We start from the raw sequence: 22,710 nt of genomic DNA, 5'->3' as shown, positions 1-22,710 counted from the left end.
CGTCTTTCTTGGAGGTGTACGCGGGCTCGAGGGACCAGTGGACGACGTCTTTGGTGGAGCGGTGCTTCATCATACACATTGATGGTGACAGATCTCGATGGCATGGTGCCCTGGAGATTAGGCATCTGATGTGCGATGATGGGCTCGCGCAGGAGGGTGACGCTGTCTGGCGTCATGGTGGCATCAACGGCAGCTAGATGCAGCAGTACAACTCTGAAGAAGGATTGGTGGCAGGTGATGGCGACGGCCTCTGAGTGTGCGCCGGACAGGTGGGTGCCCCATACCCGGCAGGCGTCCTGGTTGGAGCCTCGGGTCTTAGATGTTAGGTTTGCCTACGAGGTATGTTTGGTATTAGGCCCAGACTATCAGCATCCCTTCATCAACTGGATAGGAGTAGCGATAGATGTTGCCTAGACGGTGGCTTTAGTCTTAATGTTGTATGACTTTGTAAGGACTTGTGTGAATAATTAATAAAGTGACTGCATGCATCATTCAGATACAGAGGCCGGGAGTCTTCCTCCTTTTCTAAAAAAAATACGGCAGGGTCAATGAACTCGCTTGTCGACAAGCTCATCAAACTGAAGAATCCTCCGGTCATGATCCGAGAGCTACGACAAGATCTGGTGACCCTTCAGCAGTATTTCTTCGACAAGCTTGCGAGGCGGCGGGAGACAAATTTTTTTTCTCGAATATGCACGAGTGTGCATATCATATATTAAAGAAGAAAGGCAAAGAAAGCCTCCACCACAATTACACAGTACTTAGTACATATTACTCCTCACTCGTCTCTCACCTCTCCACCGTACTAAAGAAGGGAGCTATATTCCCTTTCATAAGCCCGGCAGATGCCCACACTTGGCCCTCTTGCCTCACTCTCCCTAGTAGAAACTCTATTGAAGGGCGCGCGCCATCGAAGATAATACCATTCCTATGCTTCCACAACTCCCACCATACTAGCACAACAATAGTACGAAGATCCTTCATGCTCATGCCATCTAATCCTCGCTTGGCCACTGCCCATTCCGCCAGCGTGTCCTGTTGAGTGCGGGTCCAATCCGGTTTGCCCAAGGCCTCACAGATCCTCGCCCAAGGAGTCCTAGCAAAGACGCAAGTGAGTAGAATGTGGTTAATGGTTTACTCCTCCTGGTCACAAAACGGGCACGCGTCCTGGTGCGGCAGCCCTCTCCTCGCAAGTCGGTCCGACGTCCAACATCTATCCCTGAGGGCCAACCAAGTGAAGAACCTACACCATGATGGTGCACGTGACTTCCAAGTCAGATCCGCCGTCACACTGCCCTCTCTACCCCAGAAGCCAGCCGCATAAGCAGATTTCACGGAGAACTGCCCGGTGGCCTCCCACGACCATGATACCTTGTCCGGCACATCCACCATGGGCTCCCAAGCTGAAACTAATTGCCACATCAAGAAGAACTCGTGCAGCACACCAGGTCCTATGTCCGGGCCAACGTCCAATGCCCAGCTTCCATTCTCCACCGCCGGTCCAACTAACCGGGAGGCTCTGATGCGCTTTGGAACCAAACTATAAAGGAGTGGTGCAACCTTCTGAATTCTGCTGCCATCGAGCCATCGGTCCTCCCAAAAAAGTGTCATGAGCCCAGAATTAGCCACACTCCTCATGGCCGCCTCACAAAGCCACTTTGACTCCTCCGGGACTTTGATCTTGAACTCCTTCCATGGCCTCGTCACATCTGTCGTTGCAAGCCACGGCCATCTCGCTTGCATTGCTATGTTCATCCAGCGAAGGTTCGGCAAACCAAGACCACCTGCCCACTTCGGTGTGCACACCGCATCCCAAGCAACCGCACAATTACCACCATTAGCCTCCGCGCGTCTACACCACAAGAAACCTCTGCAGATCTTGTTCATTGCAGTAATGGTTTTCATTGGTAGATCCAACGCCATCATTGCGTGGATAGGCATGGCACATAACACCGATTGGACCAACGTTAACCTGCCACTCTTTGGCATAAGCGCTGCCTTCCATTTCGGTAACTTATTAGCCATTTGATCCACCAAGTACTTCAACTGTGTCGCCGATTGCTTCCTTAACGAGAGTGGCAGCCCCAAGTACTTGATCGGGAAGGATCCCAAGGGGCACTGGAGCTCGGCACTTGCCATGCTAATCTGATCCTCCGAGCATCTAATAGGAATAGTTGCCGATTTTTGCATGTTGATCCTCAGACCAGACGCTTCTCCAAAGAGCTCCAAGATGCACTTGCAAGCCGCAAGATCCACCTTATTGGGCTTGACAAATAGTACAACGTCATCCGCAAAGATTGATAGTCGCTTCTCCATGCCCACTCGCGCTAAAGGTGCCATCACCCCTCGAGTCACTGCTAACTGCATCATCTTTTGCATCGGCTCCATAGTTAGGATGAAAAGCATTGGGGAGATAGGATCCCCTTGTCGTAGCCCTTTGCAGTTGTAGATCGTGTCACCCGGTTCACCGTTAACCATAACTTTTGTGGTAGAAGTTGAGAGGATCCCACAAATCCACGACCTCCACCTTGGCCCGAAGCCCATATGTTGCAACACCTCGAGCAAGAAGGGCCATTGCACCGAGTCAAAAGCTTTTGAGATGTCTAGCTTAAGTAAGATCGCAGAGTTCTTCAGAGCATGCAGCCGTCTTGCCGTGCTTCGCACAAGCATGAAATTATCATGCAAAGATCTGCCCTTGACGAAAGCACTTTGGTGATTACCAACCAGTTTAGGTAGGTCTTCCACGAGTCTACACGCAAGCACCTTCTCGAAGATCCTCACTGCCCCATGCACAAGATTGATGGGTCTGAAGTCACTCACCTCCAGGGCTCCTTCTTTCTTGGGTAAAAGAGAGACCAAGGACTTATTGATGGCCGATAAACCCCTCATGTCACCTTTATAGAAGTAGCCCATCGCTCTCATGAAATCCTCCTTGATTATACTCCAGCAAGTTGCATAGAATCTGCCCGTAAAACCATCCGGACCCGGTGCTTTATCCCGGGGTATCAACTTGATCACCCCCTCTACTTCCTCCTCGGTAAACGGCCGATCGAGGTGTGCCAGGTTAAGGCGTGGAAGGCCCAGCTCCTCCAGGTTAAGCGCATACCTTCTAGAGCTTGCAACCCCAAAGGCCGCACCAAAATAAGCATCTACAGCCGAAGCCACTTCATCCTGCCCGGAGTATAGTTGATCATTGTACTTGACCGTTCTCAAGACGTTCTTTCTTTGCCTATGACTTGCTTGCTGGTGAAACAGCCTCGTGTTCCCGTCGCCCTCACGTAGTTGCAGCATTCTTGATCTCTGCCTAGCGATTCTTCTCTCCAACGAGCTCAAGCCCAAAAGCTTCCTCTTTAAGCACTTCCGCAAATCCCTCTCCGCATCCGACAGCGTCCTTGCCTCCATAGCAACAATGGCAATTTGAAGCTTCACATTACCAATCCAGCGATCACTCCACTTTTGTAGACTCCTCACCGTGGCCCTTAGCTTGTTTTGCAAAGTGAGTTAATCATTAGAGGCCGCCAGGGTCGTAGTCCAAGCCAGCTTGACCACATCAAGGAAACCCTCCGCACGAGTCCAGAAAGACTCAAACTTGAACCTCTTCTTAGAACAGATGGAGACATTCATATCCAACATTAACGGGCAATGGTCCGAGACCGCAGTGCCCAAAGCTGAGAGGAAACACGTCGGGTACGTCTCATCCCACTCATTTGACATGAACACATGATCGATCTTCTTCAAAGTAGCCATCTGCCTCTCATTAGACCACGTATACCGTCTGCCATTCAGGTAGAGCTCCTTCAGCTCGAGCAAGTTCAACTTCGCCCTGAACCTGCCCATCATCCTGCGGTTGATCAAAGCATTGCTCTTGTCCTCCTCCTTGGCAATTAGATTGAAGTCTCCCGCCACCAACCAGGGCCCTGCGTGTAAGTCTCGAATGTCTACAAGGTCTTGCAAAAAATCCACCTTGTCCGCCTCGTCCTGTGGCCCATACACACATGTGAGCCACCATGGCCGCTCGTCTTCCGGGCACATTACCAGTGCCGTTAACGTATGGCGGGAGATAAACTGGCGAGTCGCAACATGGGTGGGGATCGTGAGCGAGCTAGTCTTCGACATCGAAGACTGGATTGATCAGAATCCGGCGGCGGCGGCAGGGGCGGCGAACACGGGGGTTGAACAATTGGAGATAGAAGAGGAAGTAAAAAATTTCAAGGCCCGTGTCGACCGTGCGATTGAGCTCTGTGAAAGGTACAAACTTGTTAGTACTAGCGAAGTATCCGCTGCCCTCCATGATCCTGATCCAGTGCCCAGCTGCAAAGTCACAACCGATTCACGGCTACCTGTCGAGGAGAACCTACCATGGTGGTGCGTGTCAACTACCTTAGATGAGATTATTCTCAAGTATGCGACGAGCGAGCGTGAGAAGACGCTCAGGGTGGTTTCCATCGTCGGAATGGCAGGCATTGGTAAGACTACTCTTGCCAAGGAGATTTAGCAAAGATTCAAGGGGAGTTCGAGTGTCGTGCTTTCGTCACCCTTGGTCGGAGACCATCCATGAGGAAGACTCTAGTCGACATACTTCATCAAGTAAAGTCCTCCCCGCCGCCGCCGCCGCCGGAGAAAAAGGTAAGGTGAGGAAGGGGAACTGCCAGCCAGTATCACTTCTGCTTCGGTAGACCCCCCCCCCCCCCCTCCATGGTTAAGATTACCCCATACCCCTTCATAATAAAGAGCATGATGGTCATTTTGAAAGTACATCATCTTCGGGGTTTTTTTTTTTGAGTAATTACCGAGCATGGATACGGTGCACAACTGGGCCGGCCCGCCAGACGAGAGGCCACTTGCCATTTGAGCGCGCTAGGTAAAAATGCTGGAAAAATCAAGAAAACTAGAATGAGGGGTCGAACTCATAACCTCGTAGTCTAGTTCAGGGTATCTTGCCACTGGACTACGCCACCGCTACTGAAAATGTAAATTGCCTGTATTACTTTGTACTCCTCAAGTTTTTTTTTTTGAGAATCTTTGTACTACTCAAGTTGTTCAAGGGTTCTATGCGTGTATCCCATCCCATAAGATACATAGTGGGAGAATCTGGACGTTCTCAGAGTTTAGCGACCCTCGGCCGTCAGATCCGTTTCTTGATGTGATTCCGGCCGTCAGATCGAGCCTCTAGATGATCTCGTTCGTTGGATCGAAACGTGAGACTGTAGATCGAAACAGTGTCGCAGCGACCGTGCCACCGCCTTTAAATTGGGTGCCCGGGCGAGGGCATTTTCATCATTTCACACATAGTAGGCATATAAAACCGAAACAACACCGTGGTGACTGAAAACCTAGCGCTTCTTGCCCACCTGCCTAGCCGCCGCCCTATCCCCGCACCCTCTCGTGCGCCCGTCCTCCTCTCCTCCCCGTTGCTCTTCCCCCGTTGAGATCGCCGCCGGCGCTGCTCTCCTCGTCGAGGTCGCCCCTCGCCATCACCGGAAGGAGACACCATGATGCGAGGAGCGGTTGGTCTGCCTCCGTACAGCCATGATGCGAGGAGCGCAGGAGGTGCGGGATTGGATCGACAAGGAGGTGCGGGATTGGATCGACAAGGAGGTGCGGGATCGAGCCGAGGAGATGCGCGATCAAGCCGCTCGACGCGAGGGGAATGGGGATCCGCCGCCACAGGCGATTCTGCCCAACGCCATGGTTGTTCTTCCAGTGAAACTGCTCCGAAGCTGTGCCGCCGCCGGCACGGTCACCACAACCACTACCGCTCAAGGTCAGCCACTCTCTGCATCCCACCCCTCCCGATCTCTCTCCTCTCATGACACATGTAGAGCAAGCCCAAGGAGTCGTGGTTTATGGGGTAAGTTGCATCTGTTCCCATCCTGCCTGCGCTCCATTCCGTGACTAGATTTATTCTACTAATATTTTTGCTGAGATTTGTGGACAAAGCTAATATGATTCTGATGAGATGAAGTTTCAGTTTTTGACTGGATGTTTGTGAGAAGACATGAGATGGTAGTTCTGGTGTCGTTGGTGGCTAGCTCGACCTTGTGTGTTAATCATAAAATTAATTAATCCGCTGCCGGTGAGAAATTTCTCGGGCATCGTGTAAGTTAACATATTCTGTACAAGTAAATGGTTAACATAGTCTGTACCTGCCTCTTGGGTGATTTTGTGAGTTGTGATAGATTGCTCTAGATGATGCATCCTCTACAGATTTCTAGGATTCAAGGTCCCCTGACCCTGGCCAAGGACTATGTTGGGTAGAAATATTTGTTGCTAATTGAATTGTAATTTGTGCTGGGTGAATGGTAACGGAATACTGAAAACTGCGTCAGTTATTTCCGAACGGAGGGAATACTTATGTTACAAGTAGAATATCACTGACTGCGTGAAGTTCAAAACTTTGTAGTCTTATACAAATAGAAAGAATATATGGTCTGACCTCATTTCTTAATCCACAAACATGGCTTGAAGTTTTGGGATAAATGGGACAAACATAGGGTTGCAGATTGTAAATCCAATTTTTTTCGCAAATCAATTTGACACTAATCCTTAGATAAAAGATATTTCTGTTGCATAGGTTTCGTTGTATAGGTTGTTGACTTGATTGACATCACTCCAGTTTTACGGTGTCACAAAAATTAATTTAATTCTGTTAATTGCAACTGCAACTCTTTCTCATCAGACATAATGTTAACCTTATAGAGCTAAAGTGGCTATAGTTAGAAACCTCTACAATATCATGGATTGATTTCGGGTTTCAAAATATTGTGAACTGTAAAACGTCTTATATTATAGGACAGTGGTAGTAGTTAAAATGATTGTTTCAGATTCTGCTATGGAAGCATTTTACCCCTTTTGCAGCTTTCGTTACACTAAATTAGTACTGAATGGTAATATTTCTTCTCTGAATATTCTACGTTACAGGATTGGAACGAAAATAAGAAACTACAGCGTCCCATAACTGCAGCAAAGAAGGTACTGCGTGAGATGGAACAGGGTCATATTCTGGAAGGTTAGCTCTGAATTAATGTTCATCATATGTGCTCTGTACTAATGATTGTCTTCAGGGATTATTCCATTCATATTGCTCTGAATTAATCGTACTCTTATGCTACCTCATTACCTTATTATGTTACAACTTTGCTGAAAATGCCATTGTTGGTATTTGGAGTACAGACTGTAGAATTAGGATCCTCTGACATCTATTTACTACTCTGATTTAATTATTATTCGATGACCATATAAATACACATTTCCAAATAATATATATTAGTTTGTCTATTCAATGGTGTCATTTTCCATTTTTATAGGCATTAAGATCTCCCTGTTATTTTTGTTCTAAGGATGCACTTCAGTATTATGTAACTATGCTGATTTTACTGTCAGCATAAATAATAGATGAGTTAAGATTTCTGCTACATAACTTTACACCGTAACAAACTTGGAGACTTCTAACTGGATGACACAATTTTCATTTTTGAAAGCGAAGAATAGAATCCCTGCTGTCCCACGGAGTGAGTAAAGTTAAAGGAAAAAAAAGGAAAAAGGAAGTCTGGAGCTCTCTCGGCTGTACAACAAAGAGGGGTTACTTCACATACTCATCAGCGGTGAGGCTAATATCATCTCTAATCAAGTGAAAAAGTAAGGGCACAGCCTTAGTTTTCTGTTGGAAGACTTCTATTTCTCCCATTCCAGAGGTGCTAGCCTGTGCAAGCAGTGACAGTGTACTTTTTATTGATTTGAATCTTCAAGCTTCATTTTGAAATTTTGGGCCACGATCGCTTGATCGCAAAAGTAACAGGTATCATTGTGAGGCCAGTTTCTGTTTTGCATGTTGCCTTATTTCTCTTCTATCTGCAATTTGCTTCCATGTTCTATATGTTTGCGAGGAAATTTCAAATCATTTTGTATGCTGATCAATTGTTGCATCTAGAATACGTATGTGAACCATGTACCTTACGGATTGGCCTCATGATTGTTGGTGTTTTTTTCCATACGAAAACACCAAGGTTATTATCCTAACTATCATAGTTTGTACCAGCAGGATTATCATAACAATTATGCAATTTTTTTCCAGGTGATTACATAGTTAAAGGTAGTGAATTTTTTAGTCCTATGTGATTTCTTATCAACAGAGCTATCAAATTGTGCATTACGTAATTGGTCACAACGTTGTAACCGGCACCCTAGGGCCAAGGCGCGTTTCCGATCTCATTGGATAGTTTTGTACTTTAGTCAGAAGCATAATTGTCAGAAGCAAGCATAATGGCCATATGATGAAGCCGATAAGTGTTTAGTAGAGACTCCAATCAATTCGATCTCTCCATGATCTTTACCGCATATGATATTTTCCTTCTGGGTATTTAACTTTGTCAAGTGCATGCTATGGTTCAGAGCAAAATTCAGTTTCCAATTATAATTCAGTGATTTTCTTACCTTGTATTTTATTTTGCATAATTGTAGAAATTGCAGTGGCCATCTGTGGATCTACTGTCCCTGGTTTGCTTTGTCGAGGTATGATCTTTCATAATGTGTTGTACCTTGCAATATTATTTGATTTGTTCTTGCCATCATTTTTCAGTCTCTTGCAATATTATTTGATTTATTTCTCTCATAAACAGAGCACAAGTTGCCCCTTCTAATTGATCTGTCTTGTATATATATGGTGCAGTGGTGTGTTATGTAGAATATGTACAGTCCCATGTTTTGTTTTCTGCATTACTTTGTTGTTCTCTAAGCTCTACCAATAGTGAGACCAAATTATGTTCGGTATATTCCTTACATGGTAGATCCACGGATGTCCACCCCAATTTCTACAATTTTTTAGTACAACAAACTACTATTTTTTTAATCATACACTACCTCCTCTGACCGAGATGGTCGTCGTCCCATCTTTGTGGTTTAGGAATATGCTCTTTTATTTTGCAAGCAGAAAATTGATTAAGGTTTGTGTGATCAAGTTTATGTGGTGCCTGCTATGCAGTGTCCCAGGCAAGAGGACCAAGTGTGGGCGGGTAGGTATCGGCAAGGCGGGCTGTTAGCATGGTGTTGGAGTTGGTCGGTAGTGGTGCACCTACGCCATGTATGGATCAATACTCTAGGAGGTTCCATTGAGGCCCAGTCTATCCAGGTAGTTTGTTATACTACTGACTTATATACACTTTATTTATCAAGGATTTTTGTATATCATAATATCAAAGCAAAAGGGTGTGTCTATGGATGCACTTCTTATGGTCATGTACAGTTCAGAGGCACTGTTATTCATCAAGAACATAATTTAACTAAAGCTCGTTAAAAAAAATTGCCCATTGAAATAATCACTTTGGATTGGTAGTGTCAAAAGGATGCAGAACATTTGTAACATTTCTTCCCATATTCATGACACTTTCACTCTGCTGTTGCATTACTCAAGTTTAATTTCATTACATATGTGTGCATGTATCAGTTTTCATATTTAAAGTGATATATTTAAGAATTATGAGAAATTTTGCCAAATTTGCTAGGCACGAAACAGAGACATTGGAAGCAGGACAAACGTCACTGATATTTTGTTGGTCATTTTTGGCGTCGCATCTCAAATGGAATGGCACTCATGGAGGCAATTGAACCAAGCTATGGCATCGTAGTTTTATCTCTCTATTGCCACTGTTGGCTTTTGCTCTCTTGTGTTCCTGCTCATATTACTGAACTTAATGTTAGCTAATTAGCTTTTGTAATCATATGACCGTGCTGAATTGGATGTTGCCTTGCTTCCGGGACGGGTTAGCTTTTACAATCTCATGACCATGTTAAACTCGATGATGTTACACTTCTGGTATAGTGTGAATGTTTCATCTTACCATTGAACTCGATAATTGGTTGTCTTGTTACATGTGCTAAACTTGCCTTCATACTAATGCATCATGCCATTTGATCTTCCACGGCTTGGCCATATCGTTAGGACCGGCACCCTCGCGCCAAGGCGCGTTGCCGATCTAGTATTTATTTTGTGTGGAGGAACGTAGCAAGTACCACATGGACACATGGCAAATCTCAAATCGATTTGTGCAAGCTATACTTGTACACGTGTGTGCGCGCATGTCATTTTTGTTGATTTCTTCGTGATAGATTCATGCATGTAGTCTAGTGTATGTGTATGTGTCTCCAAACAGCCATTGTATCATGTATGTATGTTCCCATTTTTTATATTTTTGTTCCCAAATTTAAAAAGTTGATAAATTTTAAAAAAAGTACGTAGTATGCAATTTGTCTTCAATATAAATTATTGGAAATTTGTTAACAATTTTGATAAAATGTTCAACTTTATAAAATTTTCATACACAATTTGAAACGTCAAAATTATTGACAAAATTTCAAGAAGTGGTTACGATATGAGAAAATATTCATGTTAATTGATAATGACGAAAACTGCAAATAACTAAAGCATTCAAATCAGGAAAATTTACATGCTTAGAGATCCATCCGCTTGGCTTAGTCTAACACACTCCTCTCAACTGGTGTTTTTTTGGACCATGGATAAATGACTCCAACTTCTGGCAGTAGCCTGGCACGAACATATGAGGCATCCGAGCCAGGTTTAAACGACTTCCGACATTGTTTGCACGTTGCCATACGTCCGGCAAGATATCAGACCCTTTTCACCGAGAAAACTCCAGAAAATACAAAATTTGTCAAGAATCCAAACAACTTGGCATAATGCCTTGAATTGGTCACATAAGTTTGTGAAAAAAAACTGGGGCCATTTGACAGATGTGGAAAGACAACGTGCTTTAAAACAGGCTCTTCTAGCTTTATGAAACACCCTCCGTTGAACATGATCTAGTTTTGGACATTCTTAAAATGACCTCAGCTTTTGCAAGTAGGGGGGCATGCCCGTGGTAGACATCCATGCCTGGTTTAAATGATTACCGACACCATATGCAAGTTACGACATGTCGGGAAACAACGTGCTCTGAGGCGAAGCCTTCTAGCCTAACCGAACACCATCCATTAAACATTGTCTCTGTTTGGACATTCTTCAAATGACCCCAACTTTTGTAAGCATGTGGGCATGCCAATGGTTGGCATCCATGTCAGGTTTGAACGACTTCCGATGCCGTATGCAAGTTTGCGACACATCCTGCCATTTATCGCTCTTTTTTGACCGAGAAAATTTCAGAAAATGCAAAAAGTTGTCGAAAACCAAAATAACTGTTGGAAATATGCCCTAGAGGCAATAAGAAAATGGTTATTATTATATTTCCTTGTTCATGATAATTGTCTATTGTTCATGCTTTAATTGTGTTATCTGGAAATCGTAATACATGTGTGAATACATAGACCATAGCATGTCCCTAGTGAGCCTCTAGTTGACTAGCTCGTTGATCAATAGATGGTTACAGTTTCCTGACCATGGACATTGGATGTCATTGATAACGGGATCACATCCTTAGGAGAATGATGTGATGGACAAGACCCAATCCTAAGCATAGCACTAGATCGTGTAGTTCGTTTGCTAAAGCTTTTCTAATGTCAAGTATCATTTCCTTAGACCATGAGATCGTGCAACTCCCGGATACCGTAGGAATGCTTTGGGTGTACCAAATGTCACAACGTAACTGGGTGGCTATAAAGGTGCACTACAGGTATCTCCGAAAGTGTCTGTTGGGTTGGCTCGGATCGAGACTGGGATTTGTCACTCTGTATGACGGAGAGGTATCTCAGGGCCCACTCAGTATTGCATCATCATAATGAGCTCAATGTGACTAAGTAGTTAGTCACGGGCCGGGATCATGCATTACGGAACGAGTAAAGTGACTTGCCGGTAACGAGATTGAACGAGGTATTGGGATACCGACGATCGAATCTCGGGCAAGTAAAGTACCGATTGACAAAGGGAATTGTATACGGGATTGCTTGAATCCTCGACATCGTGGTTCATCTGATGAGATCATCATGGAACATGTGGGAGCCAACATGGGTATCCAGATCCCGCTGTTGGTTATTGGCTGGAGAGGTGTCTCGGTCATGTCTGCATGATTCCCGAACCCGTGGGGTCTACACACTTAAGGTTCGATGACGCTAGGGTTATAAGGAAGGTTTGTATGTGATTACCGAATGTTGTTTGGAGTCCCGGATGAGATCCCGGACGTCACGAGGAGCTGCGGAATGGTCCGGAGGTAAAGATTTATATATGGGAAGTCACCATACGGTCACCGGAAATATTCGGGGGTATACCGGTATTGTACCGGGACCACCGGAGGGGCTCCGGGGGTCCACCGGGAGGGTCCACCTGCCCCGGAGGGCCTTATGGGCTGTAGGTGGAAGGGAACCAGCCCTTAGTGGGCTGGGCGCCAACCCCCCCCCCCTAGGGCCCATGCGCCTAGGGTTTGGGGGGAACCCTAAAGGGGGCGCCCCCCCCTTGCTTGGGGGGCAAGCCACCTGTCCCCTTGGCCGCCGCCCCCCTCTAGATCTCATCTAGAGGGGCCGGCCCCCTTCCCCCTTCTCCCTATAAATAGAGGGGTGAGGGGAGGGCTGCAGCACCACATCCAAGGCGCACCCCTCCCCTCCCCAACACCTCTCCTCCTCCTCCGCGTGTGCTTGGCGAAGCCCTGCCGGAGAACTGTCACTCCACCACTACCACGCCGTCGTGCTGCTGTTGGAGCCTTCTTCCTCAACCTCTCCCTCCTCCTTGCTGGATCAAGGCGTGGGAGACGTCACCGCTCCGTACGTGTGTTGAACGCGGAGGTGCCGTCCGTTCGGCGCTTGGATCATCGGTGATTTGGATCATGACAAGTACAACTCCATCAACCCCGTTCTCTTGAACGCTTCCGCTCGCGATCTACAAGGGTATGTAGATGCACTCCTCCCCTCTCGTTGCCAGTAAACTCCATAGATTGATCTTGGTGATGCGTAGGAAATTTTAATTTCTGCTACAATCCCCAACAGTGGCATCATGAGCTAGGTCTATGCGTAGTTTCTGTGCACGAGTAGAACACAAGTTGTTGTGGGCGTCGATTTTGTCAATTTACTTGCCGTTACTAGTCTTATCTTGATTCGGTGGCATCGTGGGATGAAGCGGCCCGGGCCGACCTTACACGTACGCTTACGTGAGACAGGTTCCACCGACTGACATGCACTAGTTGCATAAGGTGGCTAGCGGGTGTCTGTCTCTCCCACTTTAGTCGGATCGGATCCGATGAAAAGGGTCCTTATGAAGGGTAAATAGAAATTGGCATATCACGTTGTGGTTTTGGCGTAGGTAAGAATCGTTCTTGCTAGAAACCTATAGCAGCCACGTAAAAGTTTGCAACAACAATTAGAGGATGTCTAACTTGTTTTGCAGCAAGTGTCATGTGATGTGATATGGCCAGAAGGATGTGATGAATAATATATGTGATGTATGAGATTGATCATGTTCTTGTAATAGGAATCACGACTTGCATGTCGATGAGTATGACAACCGGCAGGAGCCATAGGAGTTGTCTTAATTTATTTATGACCTGCATGTCAACTGGAACGTCATGTAATTAATTTACTTTATTGCTAACCGTTAGCCATAGTAGTAGAAGTAATAGTTGGCGAGACAACTTCATGAAGACACGATGATGGACATCATGATGATGGAGATCATGGTGTCATGCCGGTGACGATGATGAACATGGCGCCCCGAAGATGGAGATCAAAAGGAGCAAAATGATATTGGCCATATCATGTCACTATTTGATTGCATGTGATGTTTATCATGTTTTATATCTTATTTGCTTAGAACGACGGTAGCATAAATGAGATGATCCCTCGCTAAAATTTCAAGAGAGTGTTCCCCCTAACTGTGCACCGTTGCGAAGGTTCGTTGTTCCAAAGCACCACGTGATGATCGGGTGTGATAGGTTCTAACGTTCGCATACAACGGGTGTAAGCCAGATTTACACACGCAATACACTTAGGTTGACTTGACGAGCCTAGCATGTACAGACATGGCCTCGGAACACAAGAGACCGAAAGGTCGAGCATGAGTCGTATAGCAGATACGATCAACATGAAGATGTTCACCGATGATGACTAGTCCGTCTCACGTGATGATCGGACACGGCCTAGTTGACTCGGATCATGTATCACTTAGATGACTAGAGGGATGTCTGTCTGAGTGGGAGTTCATTAATAATTTGATTAGATGAACTTAATTATCATGAACTTAGTCTAAAATCTTTACAATATGTCTTGTAGATCAAATGGCCCACGCTAATGTCAACCTCAACTTCAACGCGTTCCTAGAGAAAACCAAGCTGAAAGACGATGGTAGCAACTATACGGACTGGGTCCGGAACTTGAGGATCATCCTCATAGCTGCCAAGAAAGCATATGTCCTTGAAGCACCGCTAGGTGAAGCACCCGTCCCAGCAAACCAAGACGTTATGAACGCCTGGCAAACACGTGTTGATGATTACTCCCTGGTTCAGTGCGGCATGCTTTACAGCTTAGAACCGGGGCTCCAAAAGTGTTTCGAGCAGCACGGAGCATATGAGATGTTCCAAGAGCTGAAAATGGTTTTCCAAGCTCATGCCCGGGTCGAGAGATATGAAGTCTCCGACAAGTTCTACAGTTGTAAGATGGAGGAGAATAGTTCCGTCAGCGAACACATACTCAAATTGTCTGAGTTGCACAACCGCTTGTCTCAGCTGGGAGTTAATCTCCCGGATGACGCGGTCGTTGACAGAATCCTTCAGTCGCTCCCACCTAGCTACAAGAGCTTTGTGATGAACTTCAATATGCAGGGGATGGAAAAGACCATTCCTGAGGTATATTCAATGCTGAAATCAGCGGAGGTGGAGATCAAAAAGGAACATCAAGTGTTGATGGTGAATAAGACCACTAAGTTCAAGAAAGGCAAGTGTAAGAAGAACTTCAAGAAAGACGGCAAGGGAGTTGCCGCGCCCGGTAAGCAAGCTGTCGGGAAGAAGACAAAGAATGGACCCAAGCCTGAGACTGAGTGCTTTTATTGCAAGGGAAACGGTCACTGGAAGCGGAACTGCCCCAAGTACTTAGCGGATAAGATGGCCGGCAATACCAAAGGTATATGTGATATACATGTTATAGATGTGTACCTAACCAGCGCTCGTAGTAGCTCCTGGGTATTTGATACCGGTGCGGTTGCTCATATTTGTAACTCAAAGCAGGACCTGCGGAATAAGCGGAGACTGGCAAAGGACGAGGTGACGATGCGCGTCGGGAATGGTTCCAAGGTCGATGTGATCGCCGTCGGCACGCTACCTCTACATTTACCTACGGGATTAGTTTTAAACCTCAATGAGTGTTATTTAGTGCCAGCTTTGAGCATGAACATTGTATCTGGATCTCGTTTAATACGAGATGGCTACTCATTTAAATCCGAGAATAATGGTTGTTCTAATTATATGAGAGATATGTTTTACGGTCATGCCCCGCTGGTCAATGGTTTATTCTTAATGAATCTCGAACGTGATGTTACACATATTCATAGTGTGAATGCCAATAAATGTAAGGTTGATAATGATAGTCCCACATACTTGTGGCACTGCCGCCTTGGTCACATTGGGGTCAAACGCATGAAGAAACTCCATGCAGATGGACTTTTGAAGTCTCTTGATTATGAATCATTTGACACGTGCGAACCATGCCTCATGGGCAAAATGACCAAGACTCCGTTCTCCGGAACAATGGAGCGAGCAACCAACTTATTGAAAATCATACATACTGATGTGTGCGGTCCAATGAGCGTTGAGGCTCGCGGTGGCTATCGTTATGTTCTCACCCTCACTGATGACTTGAGTAGATATGGGTATGTCTACTTAACGAAACACAAGTCTGAGACCTTTGAAAAGTTCAAGGAATTTCAGAATGAGGTTGAGAATCAACGTGACAAGAAAATAAAGTTCTTACGATCAGATCGTGGTGGGGAATATTTGAGTCACGAATTTGGCACACACTTAAGGAAATATGGAATTGTTTCACAACTCATGCCGCCTGGAACACCTCAGCGTAATGGTGTGTCCGAACGTCGTAATCGCACTCTATTGGATATGGTGCGATCTATGATGTCTCTTACCGATCTACCGCTATCATTCTGGGGTTATGCTTTAGAGACTGCCGCATTCACTTTAAATAGGGCTCCGTCGAAATCCGTTGAGACGACACCATATGAATTATGGATTGGAAAGAAACCTAAGCTGTCGTTTCTTAAAGTTTGGGGATGCGATGCTTATGTCAGAAACTTCAACCTGAAAAGCTCGAACCCAAGTCAGAAAAATGCGTCTTCATAGGATACCCTAAGGAAACCATTGGGTATACCTTCTACCTCAGATCCGAAGGCAAGATCTTCGTTGCCAAGAACGGGTTCTTTCTGGAGAAAGAGTTTCTCTCGAAAGAAGTAAGTGGGAGGAAAGTGGAACTTGATGAGATGACCCCTCTCGAACCAGAAAGTAGCGCAGCACAAGAAAATGTTTCTGTGGTGCCTGCACCGACTAGAGAGGAAGTTAATGATGACGATCATGATCAAGTTACCACTGAACTTCGTAGGTCCACAAGGACACGTTCCGCACCATAGTGGTACGGCAACCCTGTCTTGGAAATCATGTTGTTGGACAACGGTGAACCTTCGAACTATGAAGAAGCAATGGCGGGCCCAGATTCCAACAAATGGCTTGAAGCCATGCAATCCGAGATAGGATCCATCTATGAAAACAAAGTATGGACTTTGACAGACTTGCCCGATGATCGGCGAGCGATAGAAAATAAATGGATCTTTAAGAAGAAGACGGATGCGGATGGAAATGTTACCATCTATAAAGCTCGACTTGTCGCTAAGGGTTATCGACAAGTTCAAGGAGTTGACTACGATGAGACCTTCTCACCCGTAGCGAAGCTGAAGTCCGTCCGAATCATGTTAGCAATTGCCGCATTCTACGATTATGAAATATGGCAAATGGACGTCAAAACGGCATTCCTTAACGGCTTCCTTAAGGAAGAATTGTATATGATGCAGCCGGAAGGTTTTGTCGATCCTAAGAATGCTGACAAAGTATGCAAGCTCCAGCGCTCAATCTATGGGCTGGTGCAGGCATCTCGGAGTTGGAACATTCGCTTTGATGAGATGATCAAAGCGTTTGGGTTTACACAGACTTATGGAGAAGCCTGTGTTTACAAGAAAGTGAGTGGGAGCTCTGTAGCATTTCTCATATTATATGTGGATGACATACTATTGATGGGAAATGATATAGAATTCTTGGAAAGTATAAAGGCCTACTTGAATAAGTGTTTTTCAATGAAGGACCTTGGAGAAGCTGCTTACATATTAGGCATCAAGATCTATAGAGATAGATCGAGACGCCTCATAGGTCTTTCACAAAGCACATACCTTGACAAGATATTGAAGAAGTTCAATATGGATCAGTCCAAGAAGGGGTTCTTGCCTGTATTGCAAGGTGTGAGATTGGGCACGGCTCAATGCCCGACCACGGCAGAAGATAGAGAAAAGATGAGTGTCGTCCCCTATGCCTCAGCCATAGGGTCTATTATGTATGCCATGCTGTGTACCAGACCTGATGTAAACCTTGCCGTAAGTTTGGTAGGAAGGTACCAAAGTAATCCCGGCATGGAACACTGGACAACGGTCAAGAACATCCTGAAGTACCTGAAAAGGACTAAGGATATGTTTCTCGTTTATGGAGGTGACAAAGAGCTCGTCGTAAAGGGTTACGTCGATGCTAGCTTCGACACAGATCTGGATGACTCTAAGTCACAAACCGGATACGTGTACATTTTGAATGGTGGGGCAGTCAGCTGGTGCAGTTGCAAGCAAAGCGTCGTGGCAGGATCTACATGTGAAGCAGAGTACATGGCAGCCTCGGAGGCAGCACATGAAGCAATCTGGATGAAGGATTTCATTGCCGACCTAGGAGTTATTCCCAATGCATCGGGGCCGATGACTCTCTTCTGTGACAACACTAGAGCTATTGCCCTTGCCAAGGAGCCCAGGTTTCACAAGAAGACCAGGCACATCAAGCGTCGCTTCAACTCCATTCGTGAAAATGTTCGGAGACATAGATATTTGTAAAGTGCATACGGATTTGAATGTCGCAGATCCGTTGACTAAACCTCTTCCACGAGCGAAACATGATCAACACCAGAACTCTATGGGTGTATGATTCATCACAATGTAACTAGATTATTGACTCTAGTGCAAGTGGGAGACTGTTGGAAATATGCCCTAGAGGCAATAATAAAATGGTTATTATTATATTTCCTTGTTCATGATAATTGTCTATTGTTCATGCTTTAATTCTGTTATCCGGAAATCGTAATACATGTGTGAATACATAGACCATAACATGTCCTAGTGAGCCTCTAGTTGACTAGCTCGTTGATCAATAGATGGTTACAGTTTCCTGACCATGGACATTGGATGTCATTGATAACGGATCACATCCTTAGGAGAATGATGTGATGGACAAGACCCAATCCTAAGCATAGCACTAGATCGTGTAGTTCGTTTGCTAAAGCTTTTCTAATGTCAAGTATCATTTCCTTAGACCATGAGATCGTGCAACTCCCGGATACCGTAGGAATGCTTTGGGTGTACCAAACATCACAACGTAACTGGGTGGCTATAAAGGTGCACTACAGGTATCTCCGAAAGTGTCTGTTGGGTTGGCTTGGATCGAGACTGGGATTTGTCACTCCGTATGACGGAGAGGTATCTCTGGGCCCACTCAGTATTGCATCATCATAATGAGCTCAATGTGACTAAGTAGTTAGTCACGGGATCACGCATTACGGAACGAGTAAAGTGACTTGCCGGTAACGAGATTGAACGAGGTATTGGGATACCGACGATCGAATCTCAGGAAAGTAAAGTACCGATTGACAAAGGGAATTGTATACGGGATTGCTTGAATCCTCGACATCGTGGTTCATCCGATGAGATCATCATGGAACATGTGGGAGCCAACATGGGTATCCAGATCCCGTTGTTGGTTATTGGCTGGAGAGGTGTCTCGATCATGTCTGCATGATTCCCGAACCCGTGGGGTCTACACACTTAAGGTTCGATGACGCTAGGGTTATAAGGAAGGTTTGTATGTGATTACCGAATGTTGTTCGGAGTCCCGGATGAGATCCCGAACGTCACGAGGAGTTGCGGAATGGTCCGGAGGTAAAGATTTATATATGGGAAGTCACCATACGGTCACCGGAAATATTCGGGGGTATACCGGTATTGTACCGGGACCACCGGAGGGGTTTCGGGGGTCCACCGGGAGGGTCCACCTTCCCCGGAGGGCCTTATGGGCTGTAGGTGGAAGGGAACCAGCCCTTAGTGGGCTGGGCGCCAACCCCCCCCCCCCTAGGGCCCATGCGCCTAGGGTTTGGGGGGAACCCTAAAGGGGGGCGCCCCCCTTGCTTGGGGGGCAAGCCACCTCCCCCCTTGGCCGCCGCCCCCCCTCTAGATCTCATCTAGATGGGCCGGCCCCCTTCCCCCTTCTCCCTATAAATAGAGGGGTGAGGGGAGGGCTGCAGCACCACATCCAAGGCGCAGCCCCTCCCCTCCCCAACACCTCTCCTCCTCCGCGTGTGCTTGGCGAAGCCCTGCCGGAGAACTGTCACTCCACCACCACCACGCCGTCGTGCTGCTGTTGGAGCCTTCTTCCTCAACCTCTCCCTCCTCCTTGCTGGATCAAGGCGTGGGAGACGTCACCGCTCCATACGTGTGTTGAACGCGGAGGTGCCGTCCGTTCGGCGCTTGGATCATCGGTGATTTGGATCACGAGGAGTACGACTCCATCAACCCCGTTCTCTTGAACGCTTCCGCTCGCGATCTACAAGGGTATGTAGATGCACTCCTCCCCTCTCGTTGCTAGTAAACTCCATAGATTGATCTTGGTGATGCGTAGGAAATTTTAATTTCTGCTACGATCCCCAACAATAACTTGGCATGCCTTGAATTGATCATACAAGGCCATGGAAATTTAGGCCATTTCAAGGATGTCGGGATACAGGGTCTCAAGCGGAACCTTGTGGCCACCCGAACACCCTCCGTTGAATTTTTTTTTGCCATTCATGAAATGGTCTTAACTTTTGCTACCATGTGGGCATGCCCATGATAGGCATATATGCCAGGTTTGATGTAAAAATATATTTAAAACTACTATCTTAAAAGGTAACCAAGTTTTAAAACAATAATAAAGTTCAAAAAGAAGAAAAATGAATTAACATGAAAAGAGAAGAAAAAATATAAAAGAAAACAATGCTTAGGCTTTGGCCCAACTAGGCGACAACATCGCTCCTGTCAGGCGCCTATTAGGTTGGCCTGCGTTTGCAGATTTTGAAAAGCACATCAGTTTTTAGAAAAATGTTCATGGATTTGAATTTTTTATAGATTTTCAAAAAAAAAAGTTTACCAAAGAAAGATGCAACACAATGTTCCCGATTTTGGGAACCTCAGCTTGCCAGCTGGATTTAAAAAACTCATCGTATGTGAAAAAAAGTTCATCATTTTTGAAAAAAAATCACATGTTTTGAAAAAGGGTTCACAGATTTTTTTTAATAGGGATTCGAAACAAGTTCACAGACTTGGAAAATATTTCATAAATTTAATAAAAGTTCACGATTTTTAAAAAGAAACGAAAAATGGAAAAAAGTAGGGAAAAAAACAGAATTAAACTCGGCAAAAAAAATTGGAAACCCACTGCGTATTATAACTAAGAGAGCTGTCATACCAATAAATGTCGCAACTACTAATGTGGTCTGTTGGCTACCTTGTTGTATAGTCTAAAGGGAGGTTTCTAGTTCAAACCATGCTGGGTGCATTATTTTTACATTTAAAAAAAAGTGAAACCTTAAGTGAAGAGAAGAAAAAAGATAAACATATTGGCCTATACGTATATACATACCTACGGGCGACTCATCGTATATACGAAAATGTGAAAAGTCCATATTACCCTTTATACGGTTTGTAGGGGGTCTACCGAAGCGGAACTCAAACTCTTAACTGAGCTTCGGGTCTCGGGAGTACCTATACGTATATACATACCTACGGGCGACTCATCGTATATACGAAAATGTGAAAAGTCCATATTACCCTTTATACGGTTTGTAGGGGGTCTACCGAAGCGGAACTCAAACTCTTAACTGAGCTTCGGGTCTCGGGAGTACCTCGGCACGAAGAGGTACGTACTTTAAGGGGAGTGTAAATTAACGTGTATTCAGAGCTCATCCTCCAGCACTCTTTTTTGTGTGCAATCTTTTAATTTTGGCATTGCAGCAGTTCTAAAATAAATCACAGAAAGTATGTATCTCAAAAACACTCTTCAGCCGATCTGCATGACTCTAATTCAGTAACAGCCAAGGTTTGCAGGTGCATGATGTTGGCGGTCTTGAGTTGAGCAAAGAACCACCATGGCTTGCCAGGCAGAGAAGAGTAATCCAGTTTCAGGTTGGAGCCATTGCATTGCTTGCCCCCCTGCATTCACTATAGGAGAGATCAAACGAAGTGTTAGCTTCACAGCCGACACAGACAAAGCAAGAAAGTTCAGAATCTTACTTCGAGCCGTACTGAAGAATGATGCTCCGTCGCCAATGCCAAGTGCAAGGTGTAAATTAACTTCTATTCCCGTCATTTGTAGTCCCATTTACATCCGAAAGGAGCAGTCAGTTACACCGGCAGCTTTCCACTGTTTGTCGACAGTCAAGGCCAGTACAAGAGAACATCGTCGTTTAGGATACTAAAATGTTTTTTTTCTAGAGGAGAACATCTAGAAACCGACTCTGTTACTGAAAAGTGAAAACTTATGTGCCTAAGCCAGGGACCTAGGCAATACAACAAAATGTTGACTGTGATCGATGGATCTCAAAAGACGAGACTGGATTTTTAGCACCGGGTGCCTAGACACCCTGTTATCTGTACCGTCCATGCAGAATATGGCGTCTGGAGATCTGTGCCATGCATTGAAGCGTTGGAATCAATTAGCAGGTGTACTGCATCGTTAAGCGTGGGAGTGTTCACAATATTTGAATGAATCTGGACCTACTCTAGGCCTGTTCCTCCTGACTACCTACCGAAAAAAAGATGGATAGATATTGAAGATGATATGTCGGCCTGCTACCTTTCGTCTCTCTCCGTTCACAGCCTCTCCACAGCCCCGTCGATGAGGAAGGTCAAACTGGGCGACCGCACAGGGCCCCCAATATTATGGGCCCCAAATTGGGTGGTAATTAGGTATAATTAATCTGAAAAAAATTAGCCCAGCAGAACTAGCCCGGTATGCAGCCAGCGGCCTGATGCTCATGCGCGATTGCTTCCTCGTGCCTGCGTGTTGGGCCCGTTCGCTACGCGAGATCACCAGACAGGTACGCTCGTCCGCCCGTTGCCCTAGTTTCCCCTGTACTGTACGAGGGTTACCGGTACGAAGATCCAGGATGAGAATCAATTCCATAAAAGAAAAAAGAGGTGAGAATCAATCGGCGATTGATGATCACCGGTCACGGAAATTCGTCCGCCGGCTGCTGTTCGCCAGTTCCTGTCCATCCACCGGACTGCCACCTGACTGTTCCCCCATCAGAAATTGTTCAAGTCAGATTTCTTTTATCTCCCATTTCCTTATTTCTGTATTAAATTCATGCACGCATGATCTATCATGTGATGAGATTTTTTCATCATTGCGCTGTGAGACTTGTTCTGCAGATTTTATTCTCCATGTGACC

At 45.6% G+C, this 22,710-nt stretch overlaps 1 protein-coding gene and 1 long non-coding RNA gene across 4 annotated transcripts; one reads left to right on the top strand and one right to left on the bottom strand.

Moving 5' to 3' along the window:
- Window positions 1-3,501: 3,501 nt before the first annotated feature.
- On the bottom strand, window positions 3,502-4,446 carry LOC141027553 (uncharacterized). The gene is made up of 2 exons (XM_073504620.1): window positions 4,359-4,446; window positions 3,502-3,917 (listed from the first exon to the last, which is right to left on the bottom strand). Exons 1-2 carry the CDS (start codon window positions 4,444-4,446, stop codon window positions 3,502-3,504), a joined length of 504 nt encoding a protein of 167 aa, XP_073360721.1.
- Window positions 4,447-5,040: 594 nt separating this feature from the next.
- LOC120968405 (uncharacterized) lies at window positions 5,041-9,851 on the top strand. 3 transcript variants are annotated; one of them, XR_012189901.1, is made up of 4 exons: window positions 5,041-5,764; window positions 6,922-8,511; window positions 8,981-9,127; window positions 9,501-9,851. It is a non-coding gene; the product is annotated as an uncharacterized lncRNA (long non-coding RNA). The 3 variants fall into 3 exon arrangements; XR_005762862.3 differs by having other exon boundaries at window positions 5,047-7,009; window positions 7,487-8,511; XR_012189900.1 differs by having other exon boundaries at window positions 5,057-8,511.
- Window positions 9,852-22,710: the final 12,859 nt, after the last annotated feature.

The sequence above is a fragment of the Aegilops tauschii genome, chromosome 7 (genome assembly GCF_002575655.3).
Source record: "Aegilops tauschii subsp. strangulata cultivar AL8/78 chromosome 7, Aet v6.0, whole genome shotgun sequence".
Lineage (NCBI taxonomy): Eukaryota > Viridiplantae > Streptophyta > Magnoliopsida > Poales > Poaceae > Aegilops > Aegilops tauschii.
Note: the sequence above shows the minus strand (reverse complement) of the source record. Positions and strands in the feature narration are given on the sequence as shown.